The 13527-nt window shown below is 40.4% G+C and overlaps 1 protein-coding gene across 1 annotated transcript in view; it reads right to left on the bottom strand.

Moving 5' to 3' along the window:
• Nucleotides 1–7085, bottom strand: part of LOC114447023 (VPS10 domain-containing receptor SorCS1-like) — a 39723-nt gene extending 32638 nt beyond the window's left edge. The window contains exon 1 of the mRNA XM_028422986.1: nt 6459–7085. Within this exon, the coding sequence (XP_028278787.1) occupies nt 6459–7085 (627 nt within the window). The remainder of the gene's footprint in view (nt 1–6458) is intronic.
• Nucleotides 7086–13527: the final 6442 nt, after the last annotated feature.

The raw sequence follows: 13527 nt of genomic DNA, 5'->3' as shown, positions 1-13527 counted from the left end.
ATTGCACCTAGCAGCTTACATTAGAAAGGTTCTTTCAAAGTGAACTATGTGAAAACAGGAGCTGTTTTTGAAATCATCTTCACCCTGCTGCCAGAAAGGAAGGCTACCAATGTAGTGCCTTTCTTCTTAAGAAACTAAGACGGGTAATTGTCTAACCAATGACAGTTACTCAACCAAGAGCATAACAACCTATACTTCTTGAGGAGACTCGGGTCCTTCAGTGTTTGCAGCAGGATGCTCCACATGTTCTACCAGTCTGTCATGGCGAGCAACATCTTCTTTGCTGTGGTGTGCTACGGAGCAGGTGGAGTCTGTTGTTGGTTTTAAGCTTGCCAACCTGGAGAAGGTGGCAAGGGAAAGAGTGCTGGCTAAACTGCTGACAATCATGGACAATTCCTCCCACCCTCTCCACAACACTGTGGACAGACTGAGAAGCAGCTTCAGCAACAGACTCCCCACTGCTCTAAGGAACAGTACAGGATGTCATTCCTGCCGTCTGCCATCAGACTCTATAACTCATCTGCGACTGTCAGAGCTGTGCTCACTAACTTGGACTAAAGCATCATCTTACAACAATGTTAGCTACATCAGAATTGTATTTGTATTTTCAGATTTTAGTGTTTCCATCTCACTTTTCTGGTGCAATACATAAAAACAGGGTAATAAAACCCAGCTAATATCTGTGTTTATATATATATATATATATATATATATATATATATATATATATATATATATCACACTGGTTTTGCAGCGTATACAGTGTTTTTTTTTCTTCGAACTATAATTTTATGTTTGAATCTTATTCTGCATTTTTATACATTTCAGTGTGACACTTAGTCTTTGAGTAAAGCCAGCTTAGTAGTCACGATATGGCTACAACCCTGTCCTAATACAGTATTCTCACTGTGACGCCAGGACTGCGGTATACCTGTCAAAAACAGTCTGCAAGTCGCCGAGAGAGAAGATGTGACTTTCAAGTTTTTTCAAAGCCCTGCAGATTCATTTTTTTTCTGCAGCAACCTTACTTCAATTGTAGTCATTTACATTTACTATAACACTGTAACACGGTTTATTTTAGCCTGTATTTGATTTAGCATTGGTTGCTTCAAATCAAAACACAGTTCAGTTCATCACTGACTAAAGAGTCTCTGACATTTCACAGCACACTGTGCAGTCGTTTAAGTTATATTTGCAGTCTTTCTGTGCAGACACTGGCACAGACCAGGGAAACATAATGAAGCAGATTTACCTTTTCCTCTGTTCTGTAATAACGTCGGCTCTGTCTGATCTATAACTGATCATTTGCCTCAGACTAATGACACTGGTGCTCACAAACTTAAATGTCTCTGAGTAATTACATTAATAACAGGATGACATTTGTCTTCATAGCTCTAAGTGTTTGTGTAGCTGAAGCATGGTGGCCTCTCACTTTCCACAACACAGTGCGACTAAATAATAAAATAATAATAATAATGTTTGCATTGAACAGACAGGAAACGCACCAAATGCTTTTCTAATTTCATCATTCACTCCGGATCAAATACATGAATGTCACAAAATGATACTCACGTTTGTCACATTTTCAAGGACAATTTCAGGAAAATTATAACGTGGAACTGCAGAGTGCGACAGAATACAATATGTTTCCAACTGTTCAGTCAGTGAGTCAGAGAAGAATTCAGATGAAACTACTGACTGCGTACCTGGCCAGCCTCCAGTTTGCAGAAACAGATGAGACAATTCACTAAGAGCTCAATAAAGGAGATGAGAACCTATGCACCAAGCTATGAAGCACTAAGATCTATGAAGAGAAACTGGAGAAACTGGATTTTGAGCGGACAAGTAGCAGGACATGCTCATTCAATGGGTGTGAGAGTGAGGGGGCAAAACTGAGAAGCTGCTCTTAAAGATTGCTCAAGGCAGAGAAAAGTGCATTTTCACACAAGCTGATGCAAAAACTCAACAAATGTTCCTGACATAGAAGGTTCTGACAAGCGGGGAATTCAGCTTCAGGCAAAGGTTGCTGACAGCTCTTTTAGCGACAAATGGACAACCATAAACAATAAAGAAGTCATTTCAATTGATTAAATAACTACTGAAGAGCACGCTGAAGCTCACGTATCAGAGTGCCTTTTTCCAGAAAGTAAATAATGGTGTGCAATATGTCTACATCTTTGTCTGTGTAGATTTTTAAGTAATTAACATCACTCACCATTACAACCAGCTGTGAAAACAAACATAAGACAGATGTGTTTCAAGGTCAGGGAGGGTTGAAACCTATCCCAGCATGCACTGGGAAAGACCCAAGACAGTTTGACGGGCTCGCAGGACAAACAGAATGACACATTCACACCTACAGGCAATTTAGACTCCCTGATTCACCTTGCAAGTCTTTGGACTGTGAGGGGAAAGTAGAGCACCAGAATATAATCCCACTTGCTCAAAACCATTAAAACTAACACTCATTCATTCAAACTAAAGTAAAGGCAATTTGTAGACTGTAGGCTGTTCTTACCAGGAAGACAGTAGGGTGTGTTTACAGAGCTACGTGCCCTCCTTTGGCTGTGTGGAAACAGTGCACTGTGCATGTGACATCATCCGGTCATTGAGGGCTTGTCACCATGGTAAAACAGAAGTCTGTCTTTTAGTAAACTAAACACAACCAAACAAGGACTAAAAATTAAAGCAAAGAGACAATGTTGCTATTGGACCAACACAGGACTCAATTCACTTTGTACCCATGTCCCCAGGGCTGGAGCCTATCTCAGCTGTGAGGCAGAACACACAGTTAGCTAACACAGGGCGAGAGTAATCAGTCACACTAGTTTAGAGTCCCCAGTTTACCTAACATGCACATCTTTTGTATGTGTGAGTAAAAAAGTACCTGGAGGAAACTGCAACCTCACAGAAAGACCCCAGCAGATTGGAAACAGGACCCTCCTTGCTGTGAGGCAGCCATGCTAACTCTGGAGTTCAATAAGACATTCACATGTTCTGTTTGTGGACATCGTCTTTATCAAGTAGAAACTACTACCTAAAATTCAGTTCCTCGAGTGGTCATTACGGGATGGCTCCAAAAAGAAAAACATTCAGGTTTGAGCCTCATAGATTTATCTTAACTGTACAACCAAATATGTAATTTTTATGAATAATTGCCAATTAACCTGTTTTGTCACTTGTTTGGGGCAATGTGTTGACTATACATTATTTTCATCTGACTCTTGCTTAGAGTTATTTGTTGCTTTCCACTCTATTTGAACAGAAATAAAATGTTTGATATTTTCGGTCACAGTGTAGATCGGATGTGAAATAAAAGGTGACAAACCTCATGCAACCCTAACAAAATCAAATATAATTCACTCTAACGACCCGGTACATGCTATAACAACCTCTGGATATTTATGCACTTCCTCCGTTTTATAAACCCTGTTGTGGGTCTGTTGGGTATAAAGGCCAAACAGATCTTTGATGTACTAGTAGGAGTGCTACATCGTAGAATTGAAACTAAAGCAAAGATATAAATACATCTTCTCACTTCTTTCATTGTAATGAAATCATTGAAGCCCCGTGTTAAAGCGCTGCTGTTGAATTGTTCAGCTCTAATGAGGCTCAACTTGATACTGAAACGTTACATGTGACAGACAACATGTGTCAGCGTGGTAGCAGCACGAGGACTGACTGCTCAATTCAACTGCACTGAATTTTCCTTGCTTTTCATGTTGAATGAGAAGCTGAAATGACATTGTAGCTTTGCTTTTCAAAGTGTGCTAATTGGAATAAATGATAAAAGGAAAGTAACATCCACCCAACCAGGCTTCCGCCTCAAACGACAAATTCTAAATCTGTTGTTAGACAGGAAAAATTCATATCAAGTCAATAACAAGATCAGAAAACATGCCTCAAAAAGTACCTTTTCTTCTGGTACAGAAACAAACACAACCAACAACAAATGTCTATTTTTTTGGAAACGACAGCCTGTCTGAAAACTTCAAAGTCAACGTGACAACACCTTCCTGAAGTGTCAAAGCCCACACATGTCCAGGCCTCGGGAGATATGACGTGCACATGTACATACGCTGCAATGATTTATCAGCCTGTAAGCTCCTCTCCTCTTTTTTTTTTCATTGAAATTTTACAAACCGTCTTTTTGTTATGCTCCAGCCTGCAAGATAAGGGTGCTCACTGATGTGTGACTGACTCCTAAATGTCTTCCTCAAGCAACGCTGGCTGAAGCCCCTCTGATTGAACTGTAGCTGTTAAACACGCGCATTTAATTAAGAATAAACAACACTGGTAGTTAAAGATAGATGCTTTAAATACACTTGTATTAGGAAGGTTACACACACATTGGAAATATGTTTGTTACACAGAGAGAGAGAGAGAGAGGGTGTGGCAAGTAGAAGGAGAAGTGGGAACACATTAAACAGTGAGTAGGTTGGGTGAGACTGTGCATGGGGGGGGGGGGGGGTGGGGGCATGTAGCTGTGAAAGTGATTCCACCCGGCGGTGAAACGAAGACAAAGATTTAATTATCAGGTGTAGGAGTGTAACTAACTTATGCATGATTGTTACTAATTAAAAACACATATTAGATTGTACCTGCATGAAACTTTGTTCCGTACACACCTACATGTGATATGTTTGTACCTAAACAGTTATAGCATAACACCATCAAAACCATTCTAGAAATCACCCATTATATTTGCTAATAACATTAATAGTACGATTTAGTTGGCTGTTCCTTTTGCTGCTTCCAATTTCTTATGTTAAAATAGGACAATTCCCTGCTTGTTCTAAAGCTTCATGTTTACTGAGAGGATTTTCTTTTAAAATTTGCAGAGCCAAAAACTTTAAAACTTAAAAAAGAAAATATTTTTTTAAAGTAGTAAAGCGTTTCAAGTAGGAAAACTCAGTAGAAAACTAAAGAGAAGTGGCTTGTCATTTCCTGTGAGTGCACAAAAAAGCCACACCACCCTGTCAAAATTCACTCCACATGAGTAAGAACATGGCATACAGACTGTACTACATGTAAGTGTACTAAGAGAAGTGAACATTTCAAAGGAATGTGACACTCCTTTTGATGGAACTGAAGTAACCTGCTGTGAATTTTTCGCAGCTATGCTGATGACACAGAATTATAAATATCTGTGCAGCCAAATCATACAAGCTAACTCTCATCCCATATCCACTTCATTAATAGATGACTTTCTTAAACTCAACGAAAGACAAATTAGACATAAATACTGCTGCTTAGTCCCGAGGCCACAATCCAAAAGTCTCGGATTGCTGCTTCCCCAGATCAAGCTTACAGGCGTTACATGATAGTGTGTTGGACTTTGATCGTATGCAATTACACATCCAAGTCAGCATTCTTTCATCTCAGAAATATCCCCACGTCAAAGATCTAAATCTCCTATTCTCCTGGTAGACTATTACTTAAAATTGTATTTACACTCAAGACTACTAATAATTTAAATTCTCCTGCTTGCCTCTTGACCGATAACAGGAAAAAGAGAGCACTGGGTAAACTGATTTGGAGCTGAACTTGACATGGCTCCACACATCTTTCAGAATTGATTTTAAAGCCTCTTTTCTGTAAAATCATTGAGAGGCTCCCTGTTGTTTTAAGCACCTTCACATTCACTCATCCTCCACTTTGAACTGTTTGAACTTCAGAAGCACATAGCAAAATCGGCTCTTCCCAAACTGTAGAATGCAAGTCTCCCTGGATATTAAAGAGACAACCCCAGAGAGGAGCATGAAGCACATGCTACAGTGTATCCATTTAGTACAGCATGGCATTTAACCTGGAATTCTTATCAGCTGGCATATACTTATTTATTTTATTTATTTGTTTTGACACTGGCCCTTATTGCTCTTAGTAAAAAATATTAAATAAATACATGGCTATCCTATTACTACTATTATAATTATTATTATTAATAATAATAATAATAATATATAAACCTAGTGGTTTGCCCTTGTGATTGCCCATTCACAGGGGATTTTCTCATTGTATGCATGGCAGACAGTAAGAAGAAAGGTCCTTCATTGACAGGCTTATTGATGCATTTATATGCCTGTAGCCAAATCCTTGATGTATAAAAAAATGCAGAAGCAGCCTTTGTGTGAAGAATATGAGTAAATGAAATGGCAGTGCAACAGGACATAAGCAGGACATTAAACTTTATGTAATCTAAGCTTAACTTTGCTTTCATTTAGATTTCAGCCATGTACCTGACAAGTCGAGAGAGAGAGAGATGGGGGGGGGGTGGAAGACAAGACAGCAAGACATATGAATCTCCTGCTGCTGATTCCTCAGTTTTAATTGTTATCTGGTCAGACTGTAGGCTTTGAATGACTCTGATTGTCATATAACATCTGTGAATGAACCTTGACCACACTGCGTCAAAAACAGGGCTCCGTGCGTAAATCTGGAGCACATCCACTACTTACGCTACTGTTTTGTCCGGACCAGTGCACCATCGCCTGGTTGTGAGCCGTGTCCTCGGTCAGTGCAAATATCGAACTTGTCAGCTCAAACTCCTCCTGGTCCGAAACCGAGGCGTCCTCCCCGCCCTCCGGACTAAATCCGGACCAAGTCTCTGCGCTCCTCGCGCTTCGTGTTCGTCTCCAACTGGGCACATCCCTGTCCTCGTTAACAGGCACATCACTGTTTTTCATGTTGTGTTCTCCCTCATCACTGTCATTCTCGACTGCGTTACCGGAAGGGTGGGGAAGTTTTTGGTTTAGTGTGTCCTTCTGACAACTTATTTGGTTATTTTCCTGTAGTTTGGATGAACTTTCTTCTCTGGCGGTTAAATCCGCAACGTTGTGTTTCCCGTCCCCGCCGGTGGTAGGTGAGCCATCGATAAATCCAACAAATTCTTCAGCAGGTGTCTCGTCTAAATTGGCCAAATCCAGCTCTGAGAGTTCCCGGGGAAAGGCTGCGAGGAGCGGTAGTTGGCACGAAGGGATGCACCTCACCTCCGCTTTTGTTCCGCCCTGGATGGAAGTTATGGTGAAGAGCCAAACCCACTCAGAGAAAATGATAAAAAGGCAGTGACCGAGGCGCGTCTCCATTCTACGTTAAATTCCGACTTCGGGCGTGTTAATAGCATATCATTTTCAGTCTTGAGCGTGTGTCTGTCATCACCTGGCAGAGTGGAGTCCGTGAATGCACTGTGGGGAGGTGCAGCAGCAGCAGCAGTAGCAGCGCGCGGACAAGTGTTCCCAAGTACTGATGCAAACGATGCATCAGAGGAGGAGCTGGAGGCTGAATCTTGTACGAGAGAGGGGAGCGGGGCCCATACCCCCGCATCCTCATCTCAACCTGGATGAAAAAAAAAAGAACACCAGCAGCAACTACACTTAATTAAGTTATATTTCTGTAGAGACACGTGCTCTCCTAGGGATGATTATTATGTTTTTGTGCCAGATAATATGAAACATTTAACCGGATATTAATCTTATAGGTGATTATGCACAGAATTAAAAGAAGCCTGACAGGTCCTAAGATGTTGGAGTCCCTAAGGAAGCATCTGGAAACATTAGTGGGTCTGTGTCTGGTCGTCTAATGTTACTGACAGGGGCTTTATGGAAGACACAATGAGGCTTTGCATTTTCCATTAGCAAGGGTCTTGGTAATCAATTAACAGGATTGCCTGTGTTCACTGTCAATTATGCCACGCAGGTGATGACTCTGTTGTGGCCTGCCTACAAAATGGGTAGAAAATGGTTTCACAATAGGCTGCACTTCTGTGCATATTCTCCCAAACATTCAAGCTCTTGTTTTCTGTGGCCTTTTCTCAGGTTAATGGAGGTTTGTGTGACAGAAAATAATGAGACAGATTCAAAGGGGAGATGAGCGAGCAGTAGTTTTTGCTACAAACGTCCTCTGATCTACTGTTGTGTGTGAGTCCAGAGGAGAGTGCAGGTGCCATGGTAATAATAGGAAAGCCATTATTGTCATGCTATGCAGACCCCCTTGAATATATAGTTATATTTCTCAATAGTTTGGGCTTTGTTCCAGTCAGCTAATGGTAAACCATTAGGAGAACTAGAGCCTGTCCAAACCCCGTGATTAGATTCTATTTCTGGGCAACATTTAGTCAATAGGATGAGGATGCTGTTGACTGGTGACTGATGCCGAAGAGACTCCTTATATTGAGCTGCCTTCTCCCCATCGCTCTGAGCTGCGACGTGATCCTGTTCCACATACGGGTCAACTGCACAGAGACGCCTTTCATTGCCAGCCATTAGTGATGCAGTGAGCAAGAGCTGTCTCAATCTGTTTCAGTTAGCCCTTACCAGACAAGGGGAAACCAGTCTATAATGCAGATTGATGGCTGACTGAGAATTTCAATCATGTAGAGAACACTGACTAAAAAGCTTGAGTCTTGACTGTAATGTGAACCAGAAACACAGTCCAACTATTACAATGCAGAACACCTCCTAAAGAAACTAATGACTGTGTGTGTGTGAGCAGTCATCTACAGTGATGTATGGATTATTTTTCTTCACCCATCTCTTCCACGCTTCATCAAATTGGATACAAATAATATTTGAAGTGATTAATTTTTCCTGATTATTTTCTTTTACAAACACAAACTATTACTTTAAAACATAAATGGTGAAAAGGGACTGCAACATTATCCAAGTGAGTAATATGACATTTTCAAATTACTTTCTTTATCTAGAAAATAGTTCTAAACCCAAGTGGGAAAAAAGTTTGTAGTGATATAAATCAAGGACATGCAGAAAAAAATGTCACTTTTGAAGAGCTGCAGAGAACCTTTAGCTTAGAAATTACTTAAATACAAAGATCTGAAGGAGCTGAAGAAAAACGTGTGCAAATAGACAAAACATGTTCAATCTTCATTCATTTGATATGTACCGGTACCCCTTCAGGTAACACAAACAAGAAAAGAAACATTTGTAGAGACCGTAAAAAGGTGTTTGATCAGATTATTGGGATGGATTGACAGACCAATAACAAGCGAAAGGCTGAGGAATAATGCCATCATGATAAAACAAATTACATTTCAGCTCATTTCAAACAGCACAGACAGAAAGCAGACTTCAGTAATAACCATTAAACAACATGTTTCACTTTTTGGCGTCACCTGAAAACATCATCGTTTGCATCACGGTGCACATTTTGCATGTTGCTATATAGTTTCTCATATTTTATGGTGCACATGACACTGAGGGCCTTTGGATTCCATCACATTGGAGAAAATGCAGAAATCCAATATCTCCATAACTACACAATGGCACACATAGCACTCCTGGGTACATATGAAGAACTATGGGTACATAACTGTGACCCATCCCTTTACACAACAAACTAGTTGAGCAATCATTTAAACGTGCAATGACTGCAGTACTTATGCCTGTTATTGATAGTGTACAGTAAATAGCTTTTATAGCTGGAGGCTTGGGGTGTTTAAATGTTAAACCTGCACTGCAGCTGTGGGAAGCACAATTTAGAACACAAGAGGAAAGAAAGTGTCCCTTACACACAAAGCATACACATATCTGCAGAGGATCTCTTTGACTCTTTTTAAATTTCACTTTGCTAGGTGACAGATTTCCGGACTGATGTCGTATTGCACATTTGTGTGCGCAACATGGCAGCTGAGTGGAATCATTGTCTTTCGACAGAGAAGATTGCCGCTTTGCCGCCTGTCACACTGACTGAATACAAACTGCGTTATGCTCCCTGAGCTCCTACTTCTGTGATGGGAACTTGTGAACAGGCATTGTGAAAAGCACACAAAGGAACAAGGATGACAGCCATCAATGGATTATTCCGTGTTTTTAATTAAATAGAAATCAGTGCAGGAAGAAAGGAGCACCGTATGGGCCATCTCTGATGTCTGGTTCACTTTCACAACTGCCCTGATTACTCAGATCCTGGAAAAAGGAGACAGTCAGGACATTAGTCATGCACAGTACATTGCCTCACCCTTCTGCTCCAACAATGAAAAAAAAAGCTATAACATCTGTCTCCGCTGCTGCTTAGCATTGAATATATTGTGTCTTTATGACAAAGGCCACACGCAGTTGCAATAGAAAAGTGATCTCTCATTTTTGGTACATCTACCTAACCTACTTGTTAAAATAGAAGTTGGAAAAAAGTTAACGTCGTACTCGTAGCAATAGCGTAGCTCAATTTAAAGATGGACACCTGAGACATCCACTTCAATTAATGCTGAACACAACCTCTGGGCCACTGGGATAGAAAATCACCTTTTCAAATAATGATTTCAATTACATTGTTGAGAGATACAGTGAAATGCAATACAGGCTGCAGGTTAAGTGCTCTGACCTCATGTGAAATGCTGTAGGCTGGATCCATTTGATATCACAAACCTGTCAGTTACTCTTTCAAATATGTGATGTAAGACTGCTGGCCTGTCAAGTGAAGAGACGAGATGCTACAGAATGTACTCACAGAAGTATGAAATGCTGAACATGGATAAGAAATACTTTCCTCTGTTACTGTACTGGGGTTCATTTTGATTTTAATATACAGTAGCTTTAATTAATTAACCTTCACTTCCTGCACATGCTGATTTAAAAACATTTAATAAGCCCAAGATTCCCCCCCCACAGCATCTCCCCACTGTTACATTAATCTTCATCCTTCCTAAAATTTTGCTTAACCTTCAGTGAACAGGGCAACACAGCAGTAGCTTTATTATATCTTATATTATCGCAGAGCTTCATTAATTTGCATGTAAAAGAGCTAATTTCTTACACAGTTTAAGGACATTTTATGAAATGAAAGTTTTGAGCTTTGGGGCACACATTTTTCCTCATTTCAATTATACCAGAAAGCATTCATGTTGCATGACCTTACCTCAGCTTACTGTGTTTGATCTGCACATTCTGACCTGCACAAATTCTTCTTTTGGCATTACATTATGTGCCCAACATGAAGTACTCCAGAGGACTTCAATAAGCTACAAATATTATTAGCGAAGCAGGCTCTAATAAGCACTTAGCACTTAGGAACTAAACCAGCAGGATTGTAATTGTTTCATACTGGAGGTATTTATTATTTACTGTCACTTCTTGGATATTGAATATCTGTTTACATTCGAATCTGCCAGGCACCAGCTCACTCAGCTCGAGCTATTTTTGGCCATGCTATACTGTAGACACACACTCCTAATTTGACACACACTCGCTGAGTTGTTTTGTATTTTTAATGTTGCTCGTTGTCTGTGTTGACTCTAATATGGTGTTAGAAATGCAGTGGAGCAGAAATGCAAAGTAGGAGAAATACTCACAAAAACTACAAGTATGTTTTATGAGACATTAAGAGTGTTATTTTTAAAAAGTTAAGGTTGTTGTTTCCGACAGAATCTGAAATAATGATAAATACGTGTTGCAGAGAATAATCTGAACTTACCATGCTAACCAGCTAGCATCACTCACAAACTGAGTCACAAAACGGCATAGTGAGTCAAGCCAACCAGATGATGTTTGTTTTATACCTAGAACATACCTCTCCTGCTTCCTTACACTCACTTTGGACATGCTCGGAACACCTCCCCAGGGACGTGTCCAGGGGGCATCTTAAACAAATGCCAGAGCCACCTCAGCTGGCTCCTCTCATTTGGAGGAGCAGCAGCTCTACTCCGAGCTCCTCTCAAGTGAGTTCCTCATCTCTAAGGGAGCGTCCAGCTACCCTTCAAAGGAAACTCATTTCGCTGTTTGTATTCGTGATCTCATTCTTTCCGTCACTACACAGAGCTCATGATCATAGGTGAGAGTAGGGGCGAAGATTGACCGGTAAATTGTGAGCTTTGCCTTTTGGCTCAGCTCCTTCTTTACCACAATGGACTGGCACATCGACTGCATTACTGCAGAAGCTGCACCAATCTGCCTGTCAATCTCCCGTTCTATCCTTCCCTCACTCGTGAACGAGACCTCGAGATACACAAACTCCTCACTTTGGGAAGGAGATTCTATGACAAATCTAGCCACAATTCTAAACGGAACTTAACCACAGGTGAAAACAGAACAGCTTGTGGTGTTAAGGGGACATGAACCTCAAACTCCTAAGTGAAAATCTGCCGAGTCCGTGTATATCCTGAACATATATCCTTAGTCTGGCTTTTGTGTCTTTGTCGGTCCCATGATGGGATTTTGTCGGTCTTATGTAGAGCAATATGTCTATATGATGTGTTTAACTATACCTCAACTGTTATTGCAACCACAACAACAATGGTTTCCTTTTTTGGAAGCTAACCAAACACCCCTTTACGTCCTATCAAGTAGATGAAATGTTTTTAAAATTGTGTGTTTTAGAAACTTCTTCATTACAGTTAGACAAACTAGTGCTGCTAGCTTCTCTGCCTGACTGTATAGCCTTTAACAAATTTAATTTTTATGTCGTGTCCTAGATAAAAGCTTGGAAGAAGTAATTGTCTCTAGACGAGAGATGAAGTTCACTTTGGGTTAAAAGATTCACTCACATATGCATACAATTGCTTTGTGTTTTATTATTTTTTCTTATAAAAAATGGACACCTTGGGAAATGAAGGCTAAATGATTCATTCCACTGTTAGATTAACAAATTTAACACCTGAGGGATGGATTCAGGACGCCAGAGGAAGCACTGAAAATGAGCAAAAAAAGTAAAAAAAAAACCTGAACCTGTCGTCGAGGACACGCCGGTTGTAAACATTAATATCTGGGAGATATAAAATTGGAATGGTTGGCTCAGCAGGTCTAAAGTTCTGCTGAAGTAGCCTGTAATTAAAACTTTTGGAAGTCCTTCATGTCCATTTAAACGCTGTGTGGCAGTGACAGAAGTCTGGGCACCCTGCTGAACATCCCTCCTTGAAGTGTTTTCTCCTTTTTCTTTGACCTGCTTCAGAGATCGATACAGCCATTTGCTATAGGAGTATAGCACACCGTTTGAGTTATAACCTCGCATATAAATACTCTACTGTTCATGGGACATATGTGCAGCATAAATCTGGTTGTCAATCTTCAGCTGGATAAATCAAACCATTTTCTGCACAGAGGGAGTTATACCAGCCTCTAGCTGCAGAACCGCAACCATGTCGCACAGAATAGTAATTATCAATTATAGATATGCCCATCCAAACTGTTTCCTCCATTTACAAATGACATTAGTCATAAAACCCAAGGCTCTCTACTATCGATTTCTGAATAACAATTGGTCTGACATATTAATCAGACAGAGATCTGTAATGTGTCACATTTTAATCCAGTGCACCTCACCCAACTACAACGTTGCTTGGTAAAAGGGTAAAAGGCAGCCTGTCTTGCCTCTGTCTAAACATTCCAAACACTGTTGCGTGTTGCTGTGCTTGTTGTGGGAATTTGACCTCAATAATAACACAGCACAGTGAGGCAGACTGAGTCAGCTGCATTGTGTCTTCTCTGTGAATATTCATGTTAAAAGTTAAATATGTCTAATCTCCAATCACGGAGGTCAGGATATTAATTTCATATTGTCCTAAATTTCATACACGTTATT

Source organism: Parambassis ranga, chromosome 15 (assembly GCF_900634625.1).
Source record: "Parambassis ranga chromosome 15, fParRan2.1, whole genome shotgun sequence".
NCBI classification, from domain to species: Eukaryota; Metazoa; Chordata; class Actinopteri; family Ambassidae; genus Parambassis; species Parambassis ranga.
Note: the sequence above shows the minus strand (reverse complement) of the source record. Positions and strands in the feature narration are given on the sequence as shown.